Here is a 24,614-nt window from a genome sequence, read left to right as displayed (position 1 = left end):
AGCACCATGACAGGCGAGTGTAATTTTAGAGTGGCAGGATTCCTGATAGTCCAAGGAGTCATAATTTGCTGCCACATAGCCTTACATGTTCCCTTACTCAATGCATGATCAATGACAAAAGGAAACAATTCTCAATGCGGATCTAGTTTGCAAGGACCATATGGCATCATGCAAGTGAATTCTCGTTTTCCTGGGAGTTGGCACAATGTCTTAAGGCAGTCCACTGTGTCAGCACTATCTAGCCCAAGAAGTCAAGTCTCTGGTTGGTGTGTGGGACATGCTTAATGCAGTACATTCTTGGAAGATCCTCTTAACTTGCCTGATTTTTTACTGCATTGGGATGGTTGAGTTCATGCTCACTGTTCTGGCAATCTCCCTCCACTTCCCCAGGACAGCAATCCTTGGGAACTTGCGTCACTGGTGCCTAACATCTGTTAATGGGTAAAACAACAGAAAATCAGTGGGAGGTGTTCAAAAAATAATTTAATGTGATATAGAACCAGTTTATACCCCTAAGGGGCAAGAGCTCTACTTGCCAAAAAAAATGTCATGGACGACAAAAGAGGTAAGGGATAACATAAAACTAAAAGAAAAAGCATACAAAATTGCAAAAAATAACACAGATCCTGGCGACTGGGAGAGATACAAAGAACAGCAAAGGGTGACAAAACAGATAAAATAATGGACATGTTAAATAATTACTTTGCTTCAGTATTTACCGTAGAGGAAAAGGATAACATGCCGGACACCACAAGGAAACCAATTTTGAATCAGAGATGGAGACTCACCATAATTAACATAAGCAAATTAACAGTAATAAAGAAAATAATGGCACTAAAGAGTGACAAATCGCCAGGACGAGATGGTTTCCATCCCAGGGTTTTAAAGGAAGTAGGTGAGAACATTGCAGAAGCCCTAACTATAATCTTCCAATGATTTCTCGATTCAGGAACCGTTCCTTTAGATTGGAAAATTGCACATGTCACTCCACTATTTAAGAAAGGTGAGAGAGGGAAACCAGAGAATTATAGACCAGTTAGCCTCACATCTGTTGTCGGGAAATTACTAGAGTCTATAATTAAGGATAAAGTGACTGAACACATTAAAAATTTTCAGCTGATCAAAGAGAACCAGCGTGGATTCATAAAGGGTAGGTCATGCCTGACAAACCTGATTGAAGTTTTTGAAGAGATGACTAAGGTAGTGGACAGGGGAATGTCTACGGATGTTGTTTATATGGACTTAAGAACATAAGAAATAGGTGCAAGAGTAGGCCATACGGCCCCACGAGCCTACTCCGTCATTCAATAAGATCATGGCTGATCTTCAACTTCAATTCCAATTTCCCACCTGATCCCCATATCCCTTGATTCCCTTAGAGTCCAAAATCTATCAATCTCAGCCTTGAATGTACTCAATGACTCAGCATCCACAGCCTTCTGGAGTAGAGAATTTCAAAGATTCACCACCCTCTGAGTGAAGAAATTCCTCCTCATCTCAGTCCTAAGTGGCCAACCCCTTATTCTGAGAATATGCCCCCAAGTTCTACACTCTCCAGCCAGGGGAAACAGCCTCTCAGCACCTACTCTGTCAAGCCCTCTCAGAATTTTATATGTTTCAATGAGATCCCCTCTCATTCTTCTAAACTCCAGAGAATATAGACCAATTTTACTCAATCTCTCCTCATAGGACAATCCTCTCATCCCAGGAATCAATCTGGTAAACCTTTGTTGCACCTCCTCTAAGGCAAGTATATCCTTCCTTAGGTAAGGAGACCAAAACTGTGCACAATACTCCAGGTGTGGTCTCACCAATTGTAGCAAGACTTCCTTACTCTTGTATTCCAGCCCCCTTGCAATAAAGGCCAACATGCCATTTGCCTTCCTAACTGCTTGCTGTACCTGCATGCTAACTTTCTGTGTTTCTTATACGAGGATACACAGCTTTCTCTGAACACCAACATTTAATAGTTTCTCACTATTTAAAAATATTCTGCTTTTCTATTCTTCCTGCTAAAGTCAGTAACCTCACATTTCCCCACATTATACTCCATCTGCCACCTTCTTGCCCATTCACTTACAACTACAGGAAAGATGTGATTGCACTAGAGAGGATACAAAGGAGATTTACGAGGATGTTGCCAGGACTGGAGAATTTTAGCTGAGAGAAAAGATTGGATAGGCTGGGGTTGTTTTCTTTGGAACAAAGGAGGCTGAAGGGAGATTTAATTGAGATATATAAAATTATTACAGGACTAGATAGAGTGGATAGGGAGGACCTATTTCCCTTAGCAGAGGGGTCAGTGACCAGGGGGCATAGATTTAAAATAATTGGTAGAAGGATTAGATGGGAGCTGAGAAGAATTTTTTTCACCCAGAGGGTAGTGGGGGTCTGGAACTCACTGCCTGAGAGAGTGGTAGAGGCAGAAATCCTCAACTCATTTAAAAAGTACTTGGATATGCACTTGAAATGCCGTAACCTACAGGGCTACGGACCAAGTGCTGGAAAGTAGGATTAAGCTGGATACGATGTGCCGAATGGCCTCCTTCTGTGCCGTAACTTTCTATGATTCACTTAACATTACACTTGGTCCCTTCATCTAAGTCATTAACATAGATTGTAAATAGCTGAGGCTCAAGCACTGATCTTTGGTCATGCAGTTAAAGTACTGTAACCTACAAGGCTACGGATCAAGAGCTGGAAAGTGGGATTAGGCTGGATAGTTCTTTTTCGGCCGGCACAGATATGATGGACCGAATGGCCTCCTTCTGTGCCATAAATTTCTATGATTCCATGACTCAGACATATTGTAAAAATGGGCATAAGTTTTTTCTCAATCTTTTGTGCCGAAAATCGGCATTACGCCGTATTTATGCCGTTATTTTGGCGCATGTTTTCAGGAAATTCTGGGCCTGTACAATCAGAAAATCCTTGCTGATGTATCTGGGGTTAAATTCCTAATGAGAAAAGGAGAACCCTGTAAAATTGTATCGAAGTCCCTACAAGTATTCTTATTTTCATATTTAAAATAACTGTACCTTTCCAGAAAAAGAAATTGGCTTAAAAGGCAAAATTAGAGAAAATGCACCAAATAAAATATCAAAAAATCAAAATCTTCTGGTGAAGGGGCATACCTCCAAACTTCATTAGAAAATAAATCTGATGGCTTGAGCACTCACATCCCCCTTCAGTAATTTCTAAATATACCACTGCTGCAACCTGCACTTTAGATTTTTCCCTCTTACTATAAAAGTGATAGAATGTTGGGCACACTGTTATATTTTGATAATCATGTTTCCTCCTGCACTTTCAATTCAACTCCTTCAAACCAATTTTACAAAATCATGCTCCTGGCACCTCCTTTGTCTTCATGTCATAAGATCTATATTCAGAGCTGTTTTTGAGCTGTCAAATTTTTTGAGAACATTTCTGTTTTTCTTACGTTATTGACCAGCTTTTTATTGTTTCTTAGATTGGTATGTATGAAAGAGAGATTCACAAAGCTGCACTTGGTTTCATGAGAGAATAGAGACTGAGAAGAAGGCATGATCTGATTTTTAAAGTGAGAGGCACGGATGATGTGGGTCCGAGCAGGCTACTTAGTTATGCAGTCACATCCAATTTAGAGCATGAGTATAAAACAAGACAGTAATTACATTTTTCCCCAACAAGACAATGGATATACAGACAAACTCCCAGCCAAAGTAGTTAATGCTGTATCAATTATCTCCTTCAAAAAGAAACTGGATAAATATCTGGTTAGAAGTGGAATTGAAGGTTAAAGGGATAAATAAAGACAAAGGTGATGAAATACTCAATGGAACAAACGTCAACAGTTAAATAGTGGAGACGTGGGGTATGGTGGAGATTTGTTTGATTATCTTTAAGGAAATCATGGAGTATTTATGTAGAACTTTTCATTAGGAGATTAAGTAGTGTACATGGCCTGTGGATGGAGTGGGCTTGGTGGGTCAAATAACCTATCCCATTCTATACTTTATACTATGTTCTTTTTTCCCTTTGCTAACTTTTCTTTCTCTCCCACTTCCCCTCCCCTCCTCTCCACTAGACAATGGCGTCTTGCTAGTCTAATTCCATGAATGCTACTTCCTCTTTGGTACCTTGCTCTTATGACCATGATTCATGTGCAAGTCTCGACATTGAATGTCAACTGACTGTTTGATCATGAGACGACATGACAGCCATGCCTGATCCTGCTTCGCATCCACACACACATTTAGCTAATTCAGCTCAGACTGAAGATCGCACCTGGGACTTTTTGATCTGAATATCTCAGCTACTCACTGGATAAACTCACTCAACCATCAGGAGAGCTCATTTTTCTTCTGAAATGGGAACATATTATTTTGCAGATTAAAGATTAAAATCTAACCATATTTGTATGTTCACATACATAGGACAAGTTGGATAGAAGGACAGTTACAAATTCAAGTCTGCTATAGCTACCTATTCAGGTTCAGTGGTGTCCGTCGCTCTTGTAAGTGGTCTGAGCACCTTACTTTTAAGGGAGTTGACTCACCCTGCTCTATTTCTACTCATACGATAATGTAACCCAGGGACAAAATAATAGCATCCCCTGGTAATCTAGAATGGAAACTCATGCCTTTCGTGTGAATGCTGCTTCAGTCTCTCTGAAAGCAGATCGAGTTACTACTATTGGAGGCAAGGCTTGGTATGAATCATGAAGCTGCTTTATTCCATAGTAAGGTGAATATGTGTAATCAGATTCACTAGAATTAAATCGGTAAAACTTGATGTTCTGTAAGGTCTAAAAATAGCGAACACGCTACACTATCTTACTTCTGTAGGTTGTTGTGCTTGATTTATACATTAATTTCCTAACTCCCCTGTATTCCATCTTCCTCACATCATTTGCTGCTTGACAAACCCCCTTTAACAAAGCATGACTGCTCCCAATTAGGGTTTTGTTCACTTCTTTCCTGTTCCCAATAGGAAGTTGAGGCTTGGTTCCTAACCTCTCCCTCCATCCAGGAGTAGGCCAGAAAAGCTGTTAATCAAACCTGCTACCGTGTCCCCTCCCTCTGAAACTAGCTTCATGTGAAACTCGATAAGAAGGTAGGGTCCATCCCCGCATTATGCAAATGTTTGTTGGGGACCCCTGGGATGAGATAATGACTCCCCTATTGCTTCTGACTGTTCTGGGTAACAGTGTCAATGTCAGGGTTTAATACACATTTGGCAAATGTCTACAGCCTGTGGCCTCCCTTTATAATCTTGTGGAAATCTACTTTGTTTTTTAAAATCCAACATTTAAAAATGACCTTTTCCTAAATCCTTTCTGTGGAAAAATGTTCAAAAAAATCCTGAAACATGACAGAGACACAGATTTTATTTCACTTTCAAAAAAGATGTTAGTAACTTTTCCATGGAATTATGCAGATTTCCGTGCCCAGTATATAATCGCCTTTGTACTTAATGAGACAGAAATCTATACAATTGGCATTTGCTGCAGATTATGTATCATTTCCTGCTGATGTATGAATGTGCTGCATTTAGGATTTTGAATATTTTTAACACGGCTTCATTTTTAGTCACTAATTAGAAAAGTCTTCAGCAATTCATCTATGTCTTTTTACAGAAAAATGTAGTTCAAAAGAGTACGTACATTGAATGACAGTAATGCCTGGTAGGTTTGGCACAGACATAGACAGAAACATTTCAATGCCCTGCTAAGTATCAACCTCTCATGCCTTGCATTTTACTTCAATGGGTAACATAAACTCATTAATCAAAAACAGTGAAACAAATCTGGTTCCAATTTTGTAACGTGCACGCAAGTAAATTTTTGTACAGGCAATCTTGCAAGTTCACTGACAACAACAGGAGACACAACAGCCTAGATTTTCCATGTGGGTGCAAACTCTGCAGGAAATGTGGCAGATGGGATCTTCGCCCACATGACATCACCTGTGCTGACCTTGTTGGGGTCAGTTTACTTTGATTAATAAGAGTGAGATCCGGGTGGTAGAAATGCCTCTCCTTGGAACCTTGCTGATTGTGTGTGTGTGTGTGTGTGGGGGGGGGGGGGGGGGGGGGGAGCAGAAAATAGTGTACTGCTGCAGGATTTAAAAGCCTGCAGCAGTTTTAAGAGCCCGACATCATCAAAAGACTTTTTGCTGCAAACCAAGAAGTACATTGGTGGTAATGTCATATGAACACATGAAGACAAAATACAGGAAAAGACCACGGCCCATTGAGCCAGACCCATACAGCCATGGTGCAACTCATGACTCTCATCTACAGGTCTGCTGCAGGAGGCAAAGCCCCATGCTTCATCAATGCCACAAATTTTGTACCATCACTACTGATTCCATTCCCCTCCCCAACCATTGTCTCAGGCAGAACCAGACAGTTCACAACCTCAGTGTCCTGTTCGACCTTACGCTGAATTTCCAGCCCTGTTTCCTCTCCATCACAAGGATCGCCTACCTCCACCTCCATAACATTGCCCACCTCTGTTCCAGCCTCAGCCCATCTGCAGCTGAAACTGCCATCCATGAAGAGGGGTGACTAAAAACTTGGTCAAAGAAATGGGTTTTATGTCGCTCAAAGAGAGGCATCGAGGTTTAGGGAGAGAATTCCAGAGTGTACTTCCTATGTGCAGGGATGCACAAAAGGACAGAGTCAGAGGAACGAAGAATTTGGGGGGTGAGGTTATATGGCTGGAGGAGGTTAGAGAGATAGGAAGGGGCAAGAGATTTAAACACGAGCAAACACTCGTCCCTATGGAAGAGGCTACCATCCACATAATAGGAAGACATGTGGGAGCCAGCATCAGTGATGTAAATGGTTCCCTCTCCTCGAGTACTGTTCCCCTCCCTTTCAAATCTGCCGTAATCACCCCCTCCTCAAAAAACCCTCCCTTGATACCTCTGTTCTTGCAAACTATTGCCCCATCTCCAACCTCCCTTTCCTCTCCAAAGTCCTTGTTGCTGCCTCCCAAATCCGTGTCCATCTTTCCCGAAACTCCATGTTTAAACATCTCCAATCGGGTTTCCACCCCTGCCATAGCACTGAAATGGCCCTAATCAAAGTCACAAATAACATTCTGTGTGACTGTGACCATAGTGCACTATCTCTCCAAATCCTTCTTGATCCGTCTACAGCCTTTGACAGGGTTCACCACGCCATTCTCCTCTAACGTCTCTCCTCCGTTGGCCAGCTGAGTAGCACTGCCTTCGCCTGGTTCCACTCTTACCTATCCAGTCATAGCCAGAGGATATGAGGTTGGAAGCTCAGCAGGTGGCGCGGGAACAGAGGTTGTGGCGGGGTCTGAAGGTGATGACTTATGTCTTCCTAATGTTTTATTGGACGAAATGGTGAAATTGTGGCTCATCTAGGTCTTGATGTCGGAAAAGCTGTTTGACATCACAGAGGCTGCGGAGAGGTCGCGAAATCTGGTAATGAGGTAGAGCTGTGTGCAGTCAGTGTACATGTGGAACCTAACGTCATGTATTTGGATAATGTTGCTGAGAGGTGGCATGTAGATGAGGGATTTCAATTATGTGGAGAGACTAGAGAAGCTGGGGTTGTTCTCTTTAGAACAGAGAAGGTTAAGGGAAGATTCGTTAGAGGTGTTCAAAATCATGAACAGTTTTGACAGAGTAAATAAAGAGAAACTGTTTCCAGTGGCAGAAGGCTTGGTAACCAGAGGACAGAGATTTAAGGTGATCAGCAAAAGAGCCAGAGGCAACATGAGGAAACATTTTTTATGCAGAGAGTTGTAATGATCTGGAATGCACTACCTGAAAGGGTGGTAGAAGCAGATTCAATAGTAACTTTCAAAAGGGAATTGGATAAATACTTGAAGGGAAAAATTTACAGGGTTATGGGGAAAGAGCAGGGAACTGGGACGATTTGGATAGCTCTTTGAAAGAGCCGACACCGGCACAATGGGCTGAATGGCCTCCTCCTGTGCTGTACCTACTATGATACTATGAAATAGCAGGGGGCCAAGGATCGATCCTTGAAGTATTCCAGAAGTAACGGTGCAGGGCAGGAAAAGAGGCCATTGCAGTTGATTCTCTGGCTATGATGGATAGGTGAGAGTGGGACTAGGCGCGGGCAGTCCCACTCAGCTGGACAATGGAGGAGAGACGTTGCAGGAGGATAGTGTGGTCAACCCTGTCAAAGGCTGTAGACAGGTCGAAAAGGATGAGGTAGGTCTCATGGACAAGTTGAGCTTGGAGAGAGCATGAGAGAAGATTGGAGAAAAACTAGAGCAAGATGAGAGTTCATGGCTAGCGCAGGGGGAAACCTTGGGCGAAACTTAGGTTGGTGGCCAAGGGGAAGGCACTAATGTGGCTGAGGCAGCTTAATGGATGGTCTGAATCTTTGTGATGAAGGAGTCCATGAGCTCCTCGCACGTTTTTGGAGGTGAAGGTGGACGGTGCAGGGAAGAATGATTTACGGAGATAGTTGGTAGTGGAGAAAAGAAGCCAGGGGTTATCTTTGCATTCCAGGGTGATCCCAGAGTAGTGAGCACTTTTGGAAGAGGAGACCAGGGTCTGATAGTGCTTGATGTGGTCCAGCCAGATCTGGTGATGAATGGCTAAACCAGTTGTGCACCATGTATGTTCAAGTCTGCGTCCCTTGGGCTTTTGGCAGCAAAGAAGGGGCTGTACCAAGGGGAGCAACCAGGGTGGGATTAAGTAAGGGTTTTATTGAGGAGAAGGACATCAAAAGTGGAGGTGAGGGAGTGATTGATCAGATAGATAGCTGCTGAAGTATCCTGTCAAACGGAGGGACAAAGACTAGAGAGTTGGGAGTTTGAAAGTGCCGTTGTAAGTGATTTGGGGGAGAATCTTTTCCAAGGGCAGATGCAGAAGAAAGGACAATCAAATACAAAACAGAAAATACTATATTGTCCTTGTATAACACCTTTGTTAGGCTTCATTTGAAATACTGTGTCACCTTTTTGTCCCCTCACATGATAAGTGATTTAGAGGCCCTGGAAAAGATACAGAAGAGAGCCACAGGAATAATACCTAGTTTCAAGGCACTTAGTTACCAGGATAGGCTTAGAGAGCTGAGGCTTTTTACTCTAGAAAAATGTTGACTTTGAGGAGATTTTATTGAGGACTTTAAAGAAAGGATTAGATTTGGGTCATGTAATTAGCCTATTTGAGTTATATAGGCTAGGGAGGAGCAAGGAACATGAGTATAATTTACATAAACATAGAATTAGGTTAGATCTCACGAGCTTTTTTTTTCACAGCAAGTCATTGTCCGATGGCTCACTGCAAACATTCAAAAGGGAGATGGACGAGTTCTTGAGAGTGGCCAACATCACTATGTATAAAAGGTAGATGGGGTATTGGGGGATGTGTCTCCCAGTCACTGTGGTCTCCTGTAAATTGATTGCTTTGAGGTTGGAGAGGAATTTGTCATAGTTTGTTCCCTTAAATTGGCCTAGAGCATTTTCTTTTTTTTTGCCTCTCCCAAGAGATTGTATGGCCAGCTGGATGGGATGGTAGATGGAGATCACGGTGTGCACAAATTGCACAATCACCAGCTTGCCATATGTTTCTTATAAGAAACATAAGAAATAGGAGCAGGAGTAGGCCATACAGCCCCTTGAGCCTGTTCCACCATTCAATAAGATCATGGCTGATCTTTGGCCTCAACTCCACTTTCCCGCCCAATCCCCATATCCCTCAATTCCCTTAGAGTCCAAAATCTATCTATCTCAGCCTTGAATGTACTCAATGACTCAGCATCCACAGCCCTCTGGGATAGAGAAGTCCAAAGATTCACAACCCTCTGAGTGAAGAAATACCTCCTCATCTCAGTCTTAAATGGCCGACCCCTTATCCTGAGACTACGCCCTCTAGGTCTAGACTCGCCAGCCAGGGGAAACAGCCTCTCCGCATCTACCCTGTTAAGCCCCCTCAGAATCTTATATGTTTCAATGAGATCACCTCTCATTCTTCTAAACTCCAGAGAGCATAGGCCCATTCTACTTGATCTCTCCTCATAGGACAACCCTTTCATCCCAGGAATCAATTTAGTGAACCTTCGTTGCACTACCTCCAAGGTAAGTATATCCTTCCTTAGATAAGGAGACCAAAACTGTACACAGTACTCCAGGTGTGGCCTCACCAAAGCCCTGTACAACTGTAACAAGACTTCCTTACTCTAGTACTCCAAACCCCTTGCAATAAAGACCAATATACTATTTGCCTTCCTAACTGCTTGCTGTACCTGCATGCTAACTTTCTGTGTTTCTTGTACGAAGACACCCAGATCTCTCTGAACACCAGCATTTAATAGTTTCTCACCATTTAAAAAATTTTCTGCTTTTCTATTCTTCCGACCAAAGTGAATAACCTCAAATTTCCCCACATTATACTCTATCTGCCAGCTTCTTGCCCACTCACTTAACATGTCTTTCTCCCTTTGCAGACTCTTTGTGTCCTCCTCACAGCTTACTTTCTTACCTACCTTTGTATCATTAGCAAACTTGGATACATTACACTCAGTCCCTTCATCTAAGTCATTAATATAGAGTGGAAATAACTTAGGCCCCAGCACTGATCCTTGCGGCACCTCACTAGTTACAGCCTGTCAACCTGTCTCTGTTTTCTGTCCATTAACCAATCCTCTATCCATGCTAATGTATTACCTCCAACTCCATGAGCCCTTATCTTGCGTAGCAACCTTTTACGTGGCACCTTATCGAATTCCTTTTGGAAAGCCAAATATACTACATCCACTGGTTGCCCCTTTATCTACCCTGCTAGTTACATCCTCAAAAAACTCTAATAAATTTGTTAAACAAGAGCCCTATTACCACTTCCTTAATAATGGATTCCAGCATTTTCCCGATAAATGATGTCAGACTAACTGGCCTGTAGTTCCCTCCGTCCTTTCTTGAATAGTGGGGTTACATTTGCTGCCTTCCAATCCACTAGGACCATTCTCGAATCTAGGGAATTTTGGAAGACCACAACCAATGCATCTGCTATCTCTGCAGCCACCTCTTTTAGAACCCTAGGATTTAGGCCATCAGGTCCAGGGGATTTGTCAGCTTTTAGTCCCATTAGTTTGTCTAGTACTTTTTCTTTACTGATATTAACTGTTTTAAGTTTCTCACTCTCATTTGCCCCTTGGTGCCCCACTATTTTTGATATGCTTTTTGTGTCTTCTACTGTGAAGACAGATATAAAATATTTGTTTAACATCTCTGCCATTTCCTTATTCCCCATTATGATTTCTCCTGTCTCAGCCTCTAAGGGACCCATGTTTACTTTTGCTTCTCTCTTCCTTTTTACATACTTGATGTGGAGATGCCGGTGATAGACTGGGGTGGACAAATGTAAGGAATCTTACAACACCAGGTTATAGTCCAACAGTTTTATTTGAAAATCACAAGCTTTCGGAGCTTACCTCCTTCATCAGGTGACTCACTCACCTGACAAAGGAGGTAAGCACCGAAAGCTTGTGATTTTCAAATAAAACTGTTGGACTATAACCTGGTGTTGTAAGATTCCTTACATTTTTACATACTTGTAGAAGCTCTTACAATCTTTTGTTATATTTCTTGCTGGTTTACTCTCATATTCTATTTTCTCCCTTGTTATCAATTTTTTGGTCATCCTTTACTGGTTTCTAAAATTCTCCCAATCCTCAGGCTTACTACTATTCTTTGCAACATTATAAGCCTCTTCTTTTAATCTAATACTACCCTTAACTTCTTTAGTTAGCCACGGATGGGTCACTTTTCCTGTGGAGTTTTTATTTCTCAATGGAATGTTGAGAATTCTGAAATATTTCTTTAAATGTCTGCCACTGCTTATCTACCGTCATACCTTTTAATCTAATTTCCCAATCTACCTTAGCCAACTCGCCCCTCATACCTCTGTAATTGGCTTTATTTAAGTTTAAGACTCTAGTTTCGGACTTAAGTATGTCACTCTCAAACTTAATGTGACATTCTATCATATTATAATCACAGAGATTACTAATTACCCCTGTCTCATTAAACAATACAAGATCTAAAGTGGCCTGTTCCCTGGTTGGTTCCATGACGTATTCTATGAAACTATCTTGAATGCATTCCATGAACTTGTCCTCCAGACTATCTTTGCCAATTTGATTTGCCTAGTCTATATGAAGATTAACCCCCACCCGTGATTATTGCATTCTTTGTTACAAGTTCCTATTATTTCTTGATTAACACTCTGTCCAACGGTATATCTACAGTTAGGGGGCCTATAAACTACTCCCACCAGTGTTTTCTGCCCCTTGTTATTTCTTATCTCCACCCACACGGGTTCTACTTCCTGATCTTCCGAGCCAAGATCCTTTCTCAATACTGTCCTTATGTCATCCTTTATCATCAGGGCTACCACCCCCCCAACCCTTTTCCATTCTGCCTATCTTTCTGAAACGTTTGAATCCTGCAACATTTGTTGACATGAATATCAATTTTGATAATTGTACAGATGCTGTTGCTTTTGAGGAAGGACGGCATAGATGTTAGACATGGCTGTTAACATAGGGGAGCACGGATTCTTGAACTGAAGTTCTTTTCAATGAATTGCTGCCGAACAGCTCTGGCTACAGTTAATTGTTGGACCCTTTCTACTGTCGCGCCATCGTCTATGCCATCAGTGTCCTCTCCCTCTTCATGCTGAAGGTCCACTTCCAATGGTGTCTCCACGTGTCATTCCCATTGCAGAGCAAAGTTAAGCAGCATATAGCAAACCACAATCATTCAAGACATTCCTGCTAGGTTGTATTGTAGGAAGCCATCAGACTTGTCCAGGCATTTGTTGTTTGAGGACTCCAATGGTCTGCTCAATAAGTGTTCTAGTTGATGCTTGGATCTGATTATAGCAGAGTTCTACAGCTGAGTGTGGGTTTCTGAGCAGAATCATAAGTCAAGTATGCAGAAGATGACCCTTGTCACCAAGTAGCCAGCCTTTAACTTACCATATAGGGGCAAACAGTGGAGAGATGGACAATTGGTGCAATATAAAAACATCATGGCAGTTTCCAGGAAAGCAGGCCCAGCCCTGCATGATGCACTGTTAGTCATCACACACCAACTGATATCCTCTGTGGCAGCTTGGAAGGAGCCGGAGGCAAAGAAGTTCAGGATTGCGGTGACCGCGATGGCAACAGGCAATGCTGTGCTAGCCGTGGCAGTTAGCTGCACGATCTGACACACAACTCTATCATGGTCTTCCTAGAGAATTGAAGCCTTCTTGTGCGCTGCTCCTCAGTGAACTGCAGTTATATTATTCTGGCCCTATAAACTCTGTTGAGAGGGTACAGATTACTCTGACCATGCCTCCTTCTATTTGCTCTCTCGGCAGCTGCAGCTTTGTTTGCTCTGTCCTCCTCCTCCCAGAGTGGGATTCCTAGATGGACCCCCATTAAGAAACAACTGCAATGCCAGAAGACCTTTTACAGTTCAGAACCTGCAGTAGCAACTACAAGCACTTTTAAATACTTAAACATCAAAAACCCACAAGTTACTGCAAAAAAGTCTCAAAAAGCTCTATATAGCTTTATCTGAAAAAAGCTGAACATCCATTTAAAAAGCATTTGAAATGGCCGCCTCAGGACTTGTATCGTTCATGGTTGGTGTGTGAAAGCAGAAAGTGGCGTTCGTCAGGTGGTGAGATCGGAAAATGGTGTTGCCGCCAGAATAACTTCTCTTGATGCTGATTTGAATTTATTCATGAGGTTCCTGCCTATTTCAGATGGGAACTCTATCCACCAGGATTAATAATTCTCAGAAAATCAGGCAAATTGCAACAGCAGTGGTAAGTGGGCAGGAGGAACAGGCATTTTATTTTCTGTCCACTGCTTGTTTTTGAGCACAAATGGAATGGTAAGGAGACATAAATTGCCCCACATCTTTTTTTTACTATATATATAATTAAAAGTTTTGTGTCTAGTGCATAATCAACACATCAGACCTGAAAAATGTTATGGAATTTTAGACCCGTAGGGCAAAAATTAGTGAATGACTGAAATTAGGACTTATTTGACAAAATATGAACTAGTATAAAGGACTTTGATGCAGCCAGTAACTACCAATGAAGAATGAGTGAACAGCAGAAAACTGACTAATTAAATCCTTCAATAATTTTTCCAATCACATGCCTCAAATAATTTCTTTAAAATGAATGGATGAAAAATCATGGAAAATGTGCCCATGATTTCCCAACATGAGCTTCCAGCATATGAGGCTCGTAACTGGAAGCACTGTTTTGTAAAATCAGCCCTGAAGAGTACTATGAACAAGCGTAAAATTTACAAATGACAATTGTGAAGATCAGATGGTAGAAAAAATAACAAAATCGATTTCCTTCATTTGTTAGGCAGGTAGTTCACCTGGTTCTGAGCAGGTGACATTGTTTAAACAGAGTTTTTATTGTGTGTTTCTGAGGGGGACGCATGTTTGTGATGGTGCCAGAGGAGAATGTTAATAAAGAACTCTGATGCTGATCTCGGATACTGCAGCTAGAATCTGCTAGCCAGGTGGAACCATAGTGAATGACCACCCCATCAGTGCTGCTCATTGGAGACTCAGGCCCTGAAATTCCATGGCGGTTCCTCCATACTCCTTCTGTAACATTAGCTGTAGCAGGAACATGGTAAACATCAAAAACCACATTCTAGGTCCTACGCATTTCTGTAAGTAACACAATGAGTGATCTACAAGTATTTGTAAAGGTTTTTCTCCCCCTTTTTACTCCGGTTATATTAGCACTGATGTGTAAAGTTCTATTATAGGATGGGACTGTGCAATCCAAGGCATTCCAATATCACTGAATAAATCCAAGCTCCACCTCAAGAATAACCATAAAGAAAAGGAAGAAAAACCATACTAAATGTATTATAAATCAGTCCAACGACATACATAGAATTACAGTAAAATTGAAACTGTGTAATGCCCTAAATGTAGATACTTGAAAATAAATATTTGAGTCTGTCAGCAGAGGGCACTCCCGTGCAAGAACATGCACATTAATTCTGTGCTAAATATTCTCTTTTAGAACCTGCTTAGCGTACAAGTTTGACAGATGGCGTTATATCAAAGCTATCAAACTTTGACTATTTTGGTGATCTGAACAGCTGAGGTTTAACACAGTACCCATAGTCAATGAGGAGGCAATCTTGTCCTATATGGCAGGCAATAATTTCATTCTTATTTTATTATATTTTTTTGGGTCAGCTGACTGTGCAGAAATCTATCATCAAAGGAAGCTGCAGAAAATTCACATGGTTATAGCTTCTCTTTGTCTGATATAGAATGCACTCTCTCCCAGTAGTGACATAGAACATTTACCTATGCCTGGAGAATTTAAACACAGGTTGACAAAAGTTAATGCACAGGAAACCGTAGGTGCACGTAGGAATACTCCCAATGTTTACCAGTACAGGGCTGTAGTACACACATGCCAGCCTACAAATTTCAGAAAAACTGTTTCAAAAAGATGACAATACAAAAAAACAACGCACACCTGATAAAAGCTCGGAATTACATAGAAATTACAACATGGCAACAAGCTGTTCTGTCCAACCAGTCCAGGTTTCTGTTTCTCTTCTACATAAGCAGTAGTCCTAATCCCATGTGCCTGTTTTTTCCGTGTACCTCTTTATTCCCTTTTCCTTCAATCACCTATCTCACCTATTCTTAAATGTTGACATGGTCTCTGCTTCAATCATTAATTCTGGTCATGGCCAAAACCATTTGTGCAAAAAAGCTCTCTGTTCTAAATCTCTTACGATGTGGAGATGCCGGTGATGGACTGGGGTTGACAATTGTAAACAATTTTACAACACCGAGTAATAGTCCAGCAATTTTATTTTAAATTCACAAGCTTTCGGAGGCTTCCTCCTTCCTCAGGTGAACGTTGTTGGAAATGAAATCCTCGAAATGAAATCGCATTTATAAATCACAGAACAATGCTTGGTGATTACAGACAGTTTTTTCAACTGCCCGTTGCCAAGGCAATCAGTGTGCAGACAGACAGGTGTTACCTGCAAGGTCTCCGAATATACAAATCACCAAAAAAAACAAAAAAAGAGATAGAGAGGTAGAAACATAGAAAAGACAGCAACTGACCCGTTATATTAAAAACAGATAACATTTGTTCGCTGGTGGGGTAACGTGTAGCGTGACATGAACCCAAGATCCCGGTTGAGGCCGTCCTCATGGGTGCGGAACTTGGCTATCAATTTCTGCTCGACGATTTTGCGTTGTCGTGTGTCTCGAAGGCCGCCTTGGAGTACGCTTACCCGAAGGTCGGTGGCTGAATGTCCTTGACTGCTGAAGTGTTCCCCGACTGGGAGGGAACCCTCCTGTCTGGCGATTGTTGCGCGGTGTCCGTTCATCCGTTGTCGCAGCGTCTGCATAGTCTCGCCAATGTACCATGCTCTGGGGCATCCTTTCCTGCAACGTATGAGGTAGACAACGTTGGCCGAGTCACAGGAGTATGAACCATGCACCTGGTGGGTGGTGTCCTCTCGTGTGATGGTGGTATCTGTGTCGATGATCTGGCAGGTCTTGCAGAGGTTACCGTGGCAGGGTTGTGTGGTGTCGTGGACGCTGTTCTCTTGAAAGCTAGGTAATTTGCTGCGAACGATGGTCTGTTTGAGGTTGGGTGGCTGTTTGAAGGCGAGTAGTGGAGGTGTGGGGATGGCCATAGCGAGGTGTTCGTCGTCATTGATGACATGTTGAAGGCTGCGGAGAACATGGCGTAGTTTCTCCGCTCCGGGGAAGTACTGGACGACAAAGGGTACTCTGTTGGTTTCGTCCCGTGTTAGTCTCCTGAGGAGGTCTATGCGATTTTTCGCTGTGGCCCGTCGGAACTGTCGATCGATGAGTCGAGCGTCATATCCCGTTCTTACTAGGGCGTCTTTCAGCGTCTGTAGGTGTCCATCGCGTTCCTCCTCGTCTGAGCAGACCCTGTGTATTCGCAGGGCCTGTCCATAGGGGATGGCCTCTTTGACGTGGTTAGGGTGCAAGCTGGAAAAGTGGAGCATCGTGAGGTTGTCCGTGGGCTTGCGGTAGAGTGAGGTGCTGAGGTGCCCGTCTTTGATGGAGATTCGTGTGTCCAAGAAAGAAACTGATTCTGAGGAGTAGTCCATGGTGAGCTTGATGGTGGGATGGAACTTGTTGATGTTATCGTGTAGTCTCTTTAGTGATTCCTCGCCGTGGGTCCATAGAAAGAAAATGTCGTCGATGTATCTGGTGTGTAGTGTTGGTTGGAGGTCCTGTGCAGTGAAGAAGTCCTGCTCAAACTTCTGCATGAAAATGTTGGCGTATTGGGGTGTGAATTTGGTCCCCATGGCTGTTCCGTGTGTTTGGGTAAAGAACTGGTTATCGAAGGTGAAGACATTGTGATCCAGGATGAAGCGGATGAGTTGTAGGATGGCGTCTGGAGATTGGCTGTTGTTGGTGTTGAGTATTGATGCTGTCGCAGCGATGCCGTCATCGTGGGGGATACTGGTGTAGAGTGCCGAGACGTCCATCGTGGTGAGAAGTGTTCCTGGTTCAACTGGTCCGTGGGTACTGAGTTTTTGTAGGAAGTCTGTAGTGTCGCGACAGAAGCTGGGGGTTCCCTGTACGATGGGTTTCAGGATGCCCTCGATGTATCCAGAGAGGTTCTCACACAGGGTTCCGTTGCCTGATACGATAGGACGTCTGGGTGTGTTGGCTTTGTGTATCTTTGGGAGGCAGTAGAAGTCTCCCACGCGGGGAGTACGTGGGATGAGAGTGCGTAGGATGCTTTGAAGGTCTGGATCGAAGGTCTTGATCAGTTTGTTGAGCTGGTGGGTGTGTTCTTTGGTCGGATCTGCGGGTAACCGTCTGTAGTGTTCCTGGTTGTCCAGTTGTCGGTATGCTTCTTTGCAATAGTCCGTTCTGTTCTGTATGACTATGGCTCCTCCTTTGTCCGCTTAATCTTATATCTATGTCTTCTCATCCTATACCCTTCAATCACTAGAACCAGTATGTATCTATCTACCCTGTCCCATCCCTTCATAATTATAAACACTTTTATCAAACCACCCCTTAGTCTCCCCTGTTCTAACCAAAACAGCCCCAATTTTTCTAGTCTTTATTTGTATCTCCTCATATAAGGCAGCATCCTAGTGAATCTGCTCTATTGCTTCAATAACCTTCCTTAGTGTGGAGCCCAAAACTATACACAGTACGCCAACTGTGGTCTTAAGATTTTATATAGATTCACCATTACATGTTGACTTTTCTACTTTTATATTCTATACCTCTTGCCTTAAGACCCATTAATGTTTTTAATGGCTTTACCCACTTGGGTGCTGCTTTTAATCTCTCATGAATCTGAACTCCCAAATCCCTCAGTTCTTCCACACCACACAGCTTTCTCCCATTTAAAGTACCTTTTTTTTAAACCAAAAAGTACCACCTCGTGGAGGTAATTTTAACTTTTATCGCCGGGCAAAAAAGTTGTAGTCAATGGAAAAGAAAATCGGAGGAGGTATAAAACCGACTGCTGGTTTTTCAACAGGTAACAAAAGTTAAAATTACACCTCACATTTACCATTTTTTTTGCACCATCTTATTAACATCCCTTGCAGCTTCCTTTGGTCATCAGAATCATTTATTATGATATCTATTTAAATATTGTCTCCAAATTTGAACACTACTCCCTCTAGACCTATATTTAAATCATTTTATTTTCAGTGCTGAATCTCTCCCATTTTGTTTTTTCTGCAACCTCATATTTAATAAATTTATTTCCTGCCACTTGTCTTCTGCTTCTTCAGTTATTACATTTGAACATTAAATAAGATCATCTCCAACAAGTGCTCATGAATGACATCAGGAAAGGGAAGTACAGAGATTGAACTATAATGAGTCGATAAAACTGCAACTGCAGGGAAACATACCTTTAAACCCATGTTTGATGTATATTTTAGTTTCTGTAAATTGTAATCTGTTTGAGATTGTATGTATTTGTGCTACACAATGTATAACCAAGCATAAAACAATTGAGGATTAAAAGTACTTTCCCCAGATTTACAAATCACGTGGCCAATCTTCAACTTCCGCACAAAACAGGCACATAGTCATCGGTGTGACCTTTCATCGACCTGAAACGTTAACTCTGATTCTTTCTCCATTGATGCTGCCTGACCTGCTGAGTGTTTCCAGCATTTTCCATTTCTATTTCAGATTTTCAGCATCCGCAGTATTTTGTTTTTGTAGAGAAAGGGAACGGCTGGCTGGGTGGATTAGTATCAGAGCCAATGTCAACATCATGATGAGCTAGCACAAAGCAGCAGATCACAGTTCATCACACAACGCCACCCATTGTCCAGAGTCCAAAATTGCAGATTGACTGAAAGCCTGTTTTTCTTAACCGTATTACCAGATATACTCACTAAATTTAAATAAAATAAAGAGTTCGGCTGTTACATAACATTTGTTCAGAAGCAGAAGTTAATTGTAATGGAAACCCTTGTCATAGTGCCATCAACAGGCGTAGCAGGTAATTTCACCCTTATAATGAATTTTGTCATAGACAGAGCCCTACGTAGGAATATAGGAATAGGAATAGGCCATTCAGAACCTCGAGCCTGTTCCACCATTCAGTTAGATCATGGATGATCTGTACCTCAACTCCATTTACCCACCTTTGCATCATATCTCTTGATACCCTTACCCAACAAAAATCTATCAATTACAGTCTTGGAAAATTCAATTGACGCAGCATCCACACCCTTTTGGGGGATCGAGTTCCAGATTTCCACTAACCTTTGTGTGAAAATGTTTCCTGCTTTCAATCCTAATTGGTCTAGCTTTAATTTTAAGATTATGCCCTCTTGTTCTGGATTTTCCCACCAGAGGAAATGGTTTCTCTGTATCTACTCTATTGAATCCTACCTTGATTAGATCACCTCTCAACCATCTAAACCCAAGGGAATACAAGCCAAGTTTATACAACCTGGTTAAGGATGAGGGGGCTAATTTTGAGGTGATCCCTTTCATCAGGTAGAGTGAGGCCACCACCCACCCAATGAAAGCAGTCGGAGGCTCCCTCGGGGAGGGAGAGGAGGGCAGAAACCAGGAGCATAAACTTGGAGAGGGGAGTAGAAGGTAAAAGGTGGGAGCATCACCTTAGAGACGGGGAGGAAGAGGAGGTGCCAGGAGAGTTGCAACTAGAACCTAAAACCTTCTGATTCAATTGCAACAGTGCTACCAACTAATCCAAGCTGACAACTGGAAGTGATGCTTTGAGGGAGGAAGAGGGGAAGAATTGAGAGCGGTGCTTTGGGGGGAGGAGGGGAAAAGCAGGGAGCAGAGTTGGGGGTTGGGAGGAAGAGGGCAGAGGCCAGAAGGAGCACTTTTGAGAAGTAGAAGCTTGGAGGAGGAGCAGCGAAGGTGACAGCAGCACTTTGAAGGGGTAAGAGGGGAGAGGCAGGAGAATTAGGAACATAGGAACAGGAGTAGGCCATTCAGCCCCTCGAGCCTTTTCCACCATTCAATGAGATCATGGCTGATCTGCAGCAGGAAGAGGGGAGGAGGAAAGGAGAGCACCAGCTTGACTTGAGACTTGAAATTGGATAAATCCTTTCCTTTTTAGATGAAAAAAATGCAATTTCCATGTTCATTGTAGATTCAAAAATATTGGAAAATGCACCAAATAAAATGTCAATAATCAAATTTTAATGGGGGTGTTGGCAAGCCCCCAGATATCTGTGGAAAATAAATCCTCTGCCTTCAACATTTGATTCCTTTTCAGGCTTTCATGAGCTTATTATGCTTTTTCTACCCTAATATGAGTGAAGGAATGTTGGGTATACCTACACCATAAGTTACAAGTCCATGTACCCCTGCACTTTCAGTGTAATTATTTGTTTTGACATTGTAAAGGTTTATATTCAAGGCTGTTTATGAGTTGTCAGCTTTTGTGGGGGGGGGGGATTTTTTGAAACTGTTGAGATGTGGGAATCCCAGGAATTTACTATGGATAGAGGATGGACCACTTTGATCCAAATATTTATTGCACTGGTAGATAATTTCTAGTGTAGCTTCTCTTTTCTTGATTCCCAGGTCGACCTCTCTCTCCACAGCCACTATACTTGCTCTGAAAGGAGATGTGCTCAACTATCACCCAGCTCACTACATCCTCCTGGACTCATCCATCTCACTGACATCATCCCCCACCCCCCCGACTCACCCAACTGACTACCCCCCTCCCCCTCCATAGTCTCCCAGCTAACTGACCACCTCCCCCCAACCACCACTTGACTCACCCAGTTCACTGACCACACCCGGACACCATCCCCTCACACAATGGACTTACAACCCCTCCCCCACCCACCGAACTCTCACCACCGCCCCCCCGCACCCGCCGGACTCTCAAACCCACCGCCCCCCCCCCACCGACTACTCCCAAACTCCCCGGACACGCACTCCCCCCTTCCTGGACTCCCACCCACCCTTTCCAGAATCCCACCCACCCTCTCCAGAATCCCCCCCCACCCACCCACTCCAGAATCCACCCCCACAACCACTCCAGAATCCCCCTCACCCATCCACTCCAGAATCCCCCTCACCCATCCACTCCAGAATCCCCCCCACCCACCCATCCACTCCAGAATCCCCCCCACCCATCCACCCACCCACTCCAGAATCCCCCCCACCCATGCACTCCAGAATCCCCCCCACCCATCCACTCACTCCAGAATCCCCCCCACCCATCCCAGAATCCCCCCCACCCATGCACTCCAGAATCCCCCCACCTATCCACCCACCCACTCCAGAATTCCCCTACCCATCCATCCAGAATCCCCCCACCCACCCACCCACCCTCCCTCCCTCTCCAGAATCCCCTCACCCACCCTCTCGAGAATCCCCCCACCCATCCACCCACCCTCTCCAGAATCCCCCCACCCACTCCAGAATCCCAGCCACCCACACTCTCCAGAATCCAACCCACCCACCCACTCCAGAATCCCAGCCAACCACCCACTCCAGAATCCCAGCCAACCACCCACTCCAGAATCCCAGCCAACCACCCACTCCAGAATCCCAGCCAACCACCCACTCCAGAATCCCAGCCAACCACCCACTCCAGAATCCCAGCCACCCACCCACTCCAGAATCCCCCTCACCCACCCTCCCTCCCTCCCTCTCCAGAATCCCCCCACCCATCCTCTCCAGAATCCCACCCATCCACCCACCCATCCTCCCTCCCTCTCCAGAATCCCCCCACCCACCCATCCTCTCCAGAATCCCCCCACCCACCCATCCTCTCCAGAATCCCCCCACCCACCCATCCTCTCCAGAATCCCCCCACCCACCCACCCTCTCCAGAATCCCCCCACCCACCCACCCTCTCCAGAATCCCCCCACCCACCCACCCTCTCCAGAATCCCCCCGACCACCCACCCTCTCCAGGATCCCCCCGACCCACCCACCCTCTCCAGGATCCCCCCACCCAGACACCCTCTCCAGAATCCCCCCACCCAGACACCCTCTCCAGAACCCCCCCACCCAGACACCCTCTCCAGAACCCCCCCACCCAGACACCCTCTCCAGAATCCCCCCACCCATCCACCCTCTCCAGAATCCCCCCACCCATCCACCCTCTCCAGAATCCCCCCACCCAGACACCCTCTCCAGAATCCCCCCACCCATCCACCCTCTCCAGAATCCCCCCACCCACCCTCTCCAGAATCCCCCACCCATCCACCCACCCACTCCAGAATCCCCCCGCCCATACCCCACCCTCTCCAGAATCCCCCCACCCATCCCCCACCCTCTCCAGAATCCCCCCGCCCATCCCCCACCCGCCCATCCCCCACCCTCTTCAGAATCCCCCCGCCCATCCCCCACCCTCTCCAGAATCCCCCCGCCCATCCCCCCTCCCTCTCCAGAATCCACCCACCCACCCCAACACTCACTACCACCTCCCCAACCTTTACCCCCATCCGCACACCCAACATCCCACTCCCGCTCACATTCAACCCCACCACACACTCAACCCTCTTACACTCACCGACTCCACTCACTCACTTCCACCCCCAATCACCCTCACTCCCACTCATCATTCATGCTCAGCACCCTACCCCCTTTCACCCTCACCCCACCCCCAACTCATTCTCACCACCCCCTCGCACACACGCCCACCCTCGCCGCCCCCTCGCACTCACGCCCACCCTCGCCCCCACGCCCACCCTCGCCGCCCCCTCGCACCCACGCCCACCCTCGCCGCCCCCTCGCACCCACGCCCACCCCGCACCCACGCCCACCCTCGCATTCACGCCCACCCTCGCCGCCCCCTCGCATTCACGCCCACCCTCGCCGCCCCCTCGCATTCACGCCCACCCTCGCCGCCCCCTCGCATTCACGCCCACCCTCGCCGCCCCCTCGCATTCACGCCCACCCTCGCCGCCCCCTCGCATTCACGCCCACCCTCGCCGCCCCCTCGCATTCACGCCCACCCTCGCCGCCCCCTCGCATTCACGCCCACCCTCGCCGCCCCCTCGCATTCACGCCCACCCTCGCCGCCCCCTCGCACCCACGCCCACCCTCGCCGCCCCCTCGCACCCACGCCCACCCTCGCCGCCCCCTCGCACCCACGCCCACCCTCGCCCCCCTCGCACCCACGCCCACCCTCGCATTCACGCCCACCCTCGCCGCCCCCTCGCATTCACGCCCACCCTCGCCGCCCCCTCGCATTCACGCCCACCCTCGCCGCCCCCTCGCATTCACGCCCACCCTCGCCGCCCCCTCGCATTCACGCCCACCCTCGCCGCCCCCTCGCATTCACGCCCACCCTCGCCGCCCCCTCGCATTCACGCCCACCCTCGCCGCCCCCTCGCATTCACGCCCACCCTCGCCGCCCCCTCGCATTCACGCCCACCCTCGCCGCCCCCTCGCATTCACGCCCACCCTCGCCGCCCCCTCGCATTCACGCCCACCCTCGCCGCCCCCTCGCATTCACGCCCACCCTCGCCGCCCCCTCGCATTCACGCCCACCCTCGCCGCCCCCTCGCATTCACGCCCACCCTCGCCGCCCCCTCGCATTCACGCTCGCCGCCCCCTCACACTCACCCTCGCCACCCCTCATCCTTACGACCCCCACTCACCACCCTCAACCCCTTAACACTCATATTCAACCCCCTTACACTCACTGACCCCACACATACTTACTCACTCACTCACCCACCCACCCACCCACCACCTGACACCCTTCCCTCCTCCCCAATTCGTACTCACCCCAGCATCACCGCCTCCACCTCCGAGCCGTTAACTTCAAACAAGGACGCGCGAGAAAGTTGCTTTGTGTGACGTCAGAATGGAACCTGTCAGCGTTGGTGCGCGCGGCGGCGGGGGCGGTTTGTCTGTTGTTGGTGTTCGGGTCACGTGAGTGGGGAGCGAGCCGGGCTGGAAGGATGAAGCAGACGGTGCCCGTGCCGGCCTTCCTCACCAAACTGTGGGCCCTGGTGGAGGATCCCGACACCAACGAGTTCATCTGCTGGAACCAGGTAACGGGAGAGGTGCGGAACAGTCCGGTTAACAGTCGCCGTGATTTCCTTCGCGTCCCCCCCCCCCC

At 45.8% G+C, this 24,614-nt stretch overlaps 2 protein-coding genes across 4 annotated transcripts in view; one reads left to right on the top strand and one right to left on the bottom strand.

The window, feature by feature from the left end:
• Positions 1-325: 325 nt before the first annotated feature.
• LOC137321860 (uncharacterized) lies at positions 326-24,593 on the bottom strand. 2 transcript variants are annotated; one of them, XR_010962913.1, is made up of 2 exons: positions 24,278-24,593; positions 326-431 (listed from the first exon to the last, which is right to left on the bottom strand). XR_010962913.1 is itself a non-coding variant. In XM_067984656.1 (2 exons), the coding sequence occupies exon 2, from the start codon at positions 17,536-17,538 to the stop codon at positions 16,138-16,140; it is 1,401 nt and encodes a 466-aa protein (XP_067840757.1). In that variant the 5' UTR covers positions 17,539-19,430; positions 24,278-24,589; the 3' UTR covers positions 15,178-16,137. The 2 variants fall into 2 exon arrangements, 1 of the variants encoding a protein (XP_067840757.1); XM_067984656.1 differs by lacking the exon at positions 326-431 and adding an exon at positions 15,178-19,430 and having other exon boundaries at positions 24,278-24,589.
• Positions 24,393-24,614, top strand: part of hsf2 (heat shock transcription factor 2) — a 33,475-nt gene continuing 33,253 nt past the window's right edge. Inside the window, exon 1 of one of the 2 annotated variants that reach the window (XM_067984653.1) lies at positions 24,393-24,558. In XM_067984653.1, coding sequence (XP_067840754.1) covers positions 24,454-24,558 — 105 coding nt within the window. In that variant the 5' untranslated portion in view covers positions 24,393-24,453. The remainder of the gene's footprint in view (positions 24,559-24,614) is intronic. The other variant, XM_067984654.1, reaches the window with a different exon arrangement.

Source organism: Heptranchias perlo, chromosome 5 (genome assembly GCF_035084215.1).
Source record: "Heptranchias perlo isolate sHepPer1 chromosome 5, sHepPer1.hap1, whole genome shotgun sequence".
In the NCBI taxonomy this organism is placed as follows: domain Eukaryota; kingdom Metazoa; phylum Chordata; class Chondrichthyes; order Hexanchiformes; family Hexanchidae; genus Heptranchias; species Heptranchias perlo.
This window is presented reverse-complemented; position numbering and strand designations above follow the sequence as displayed.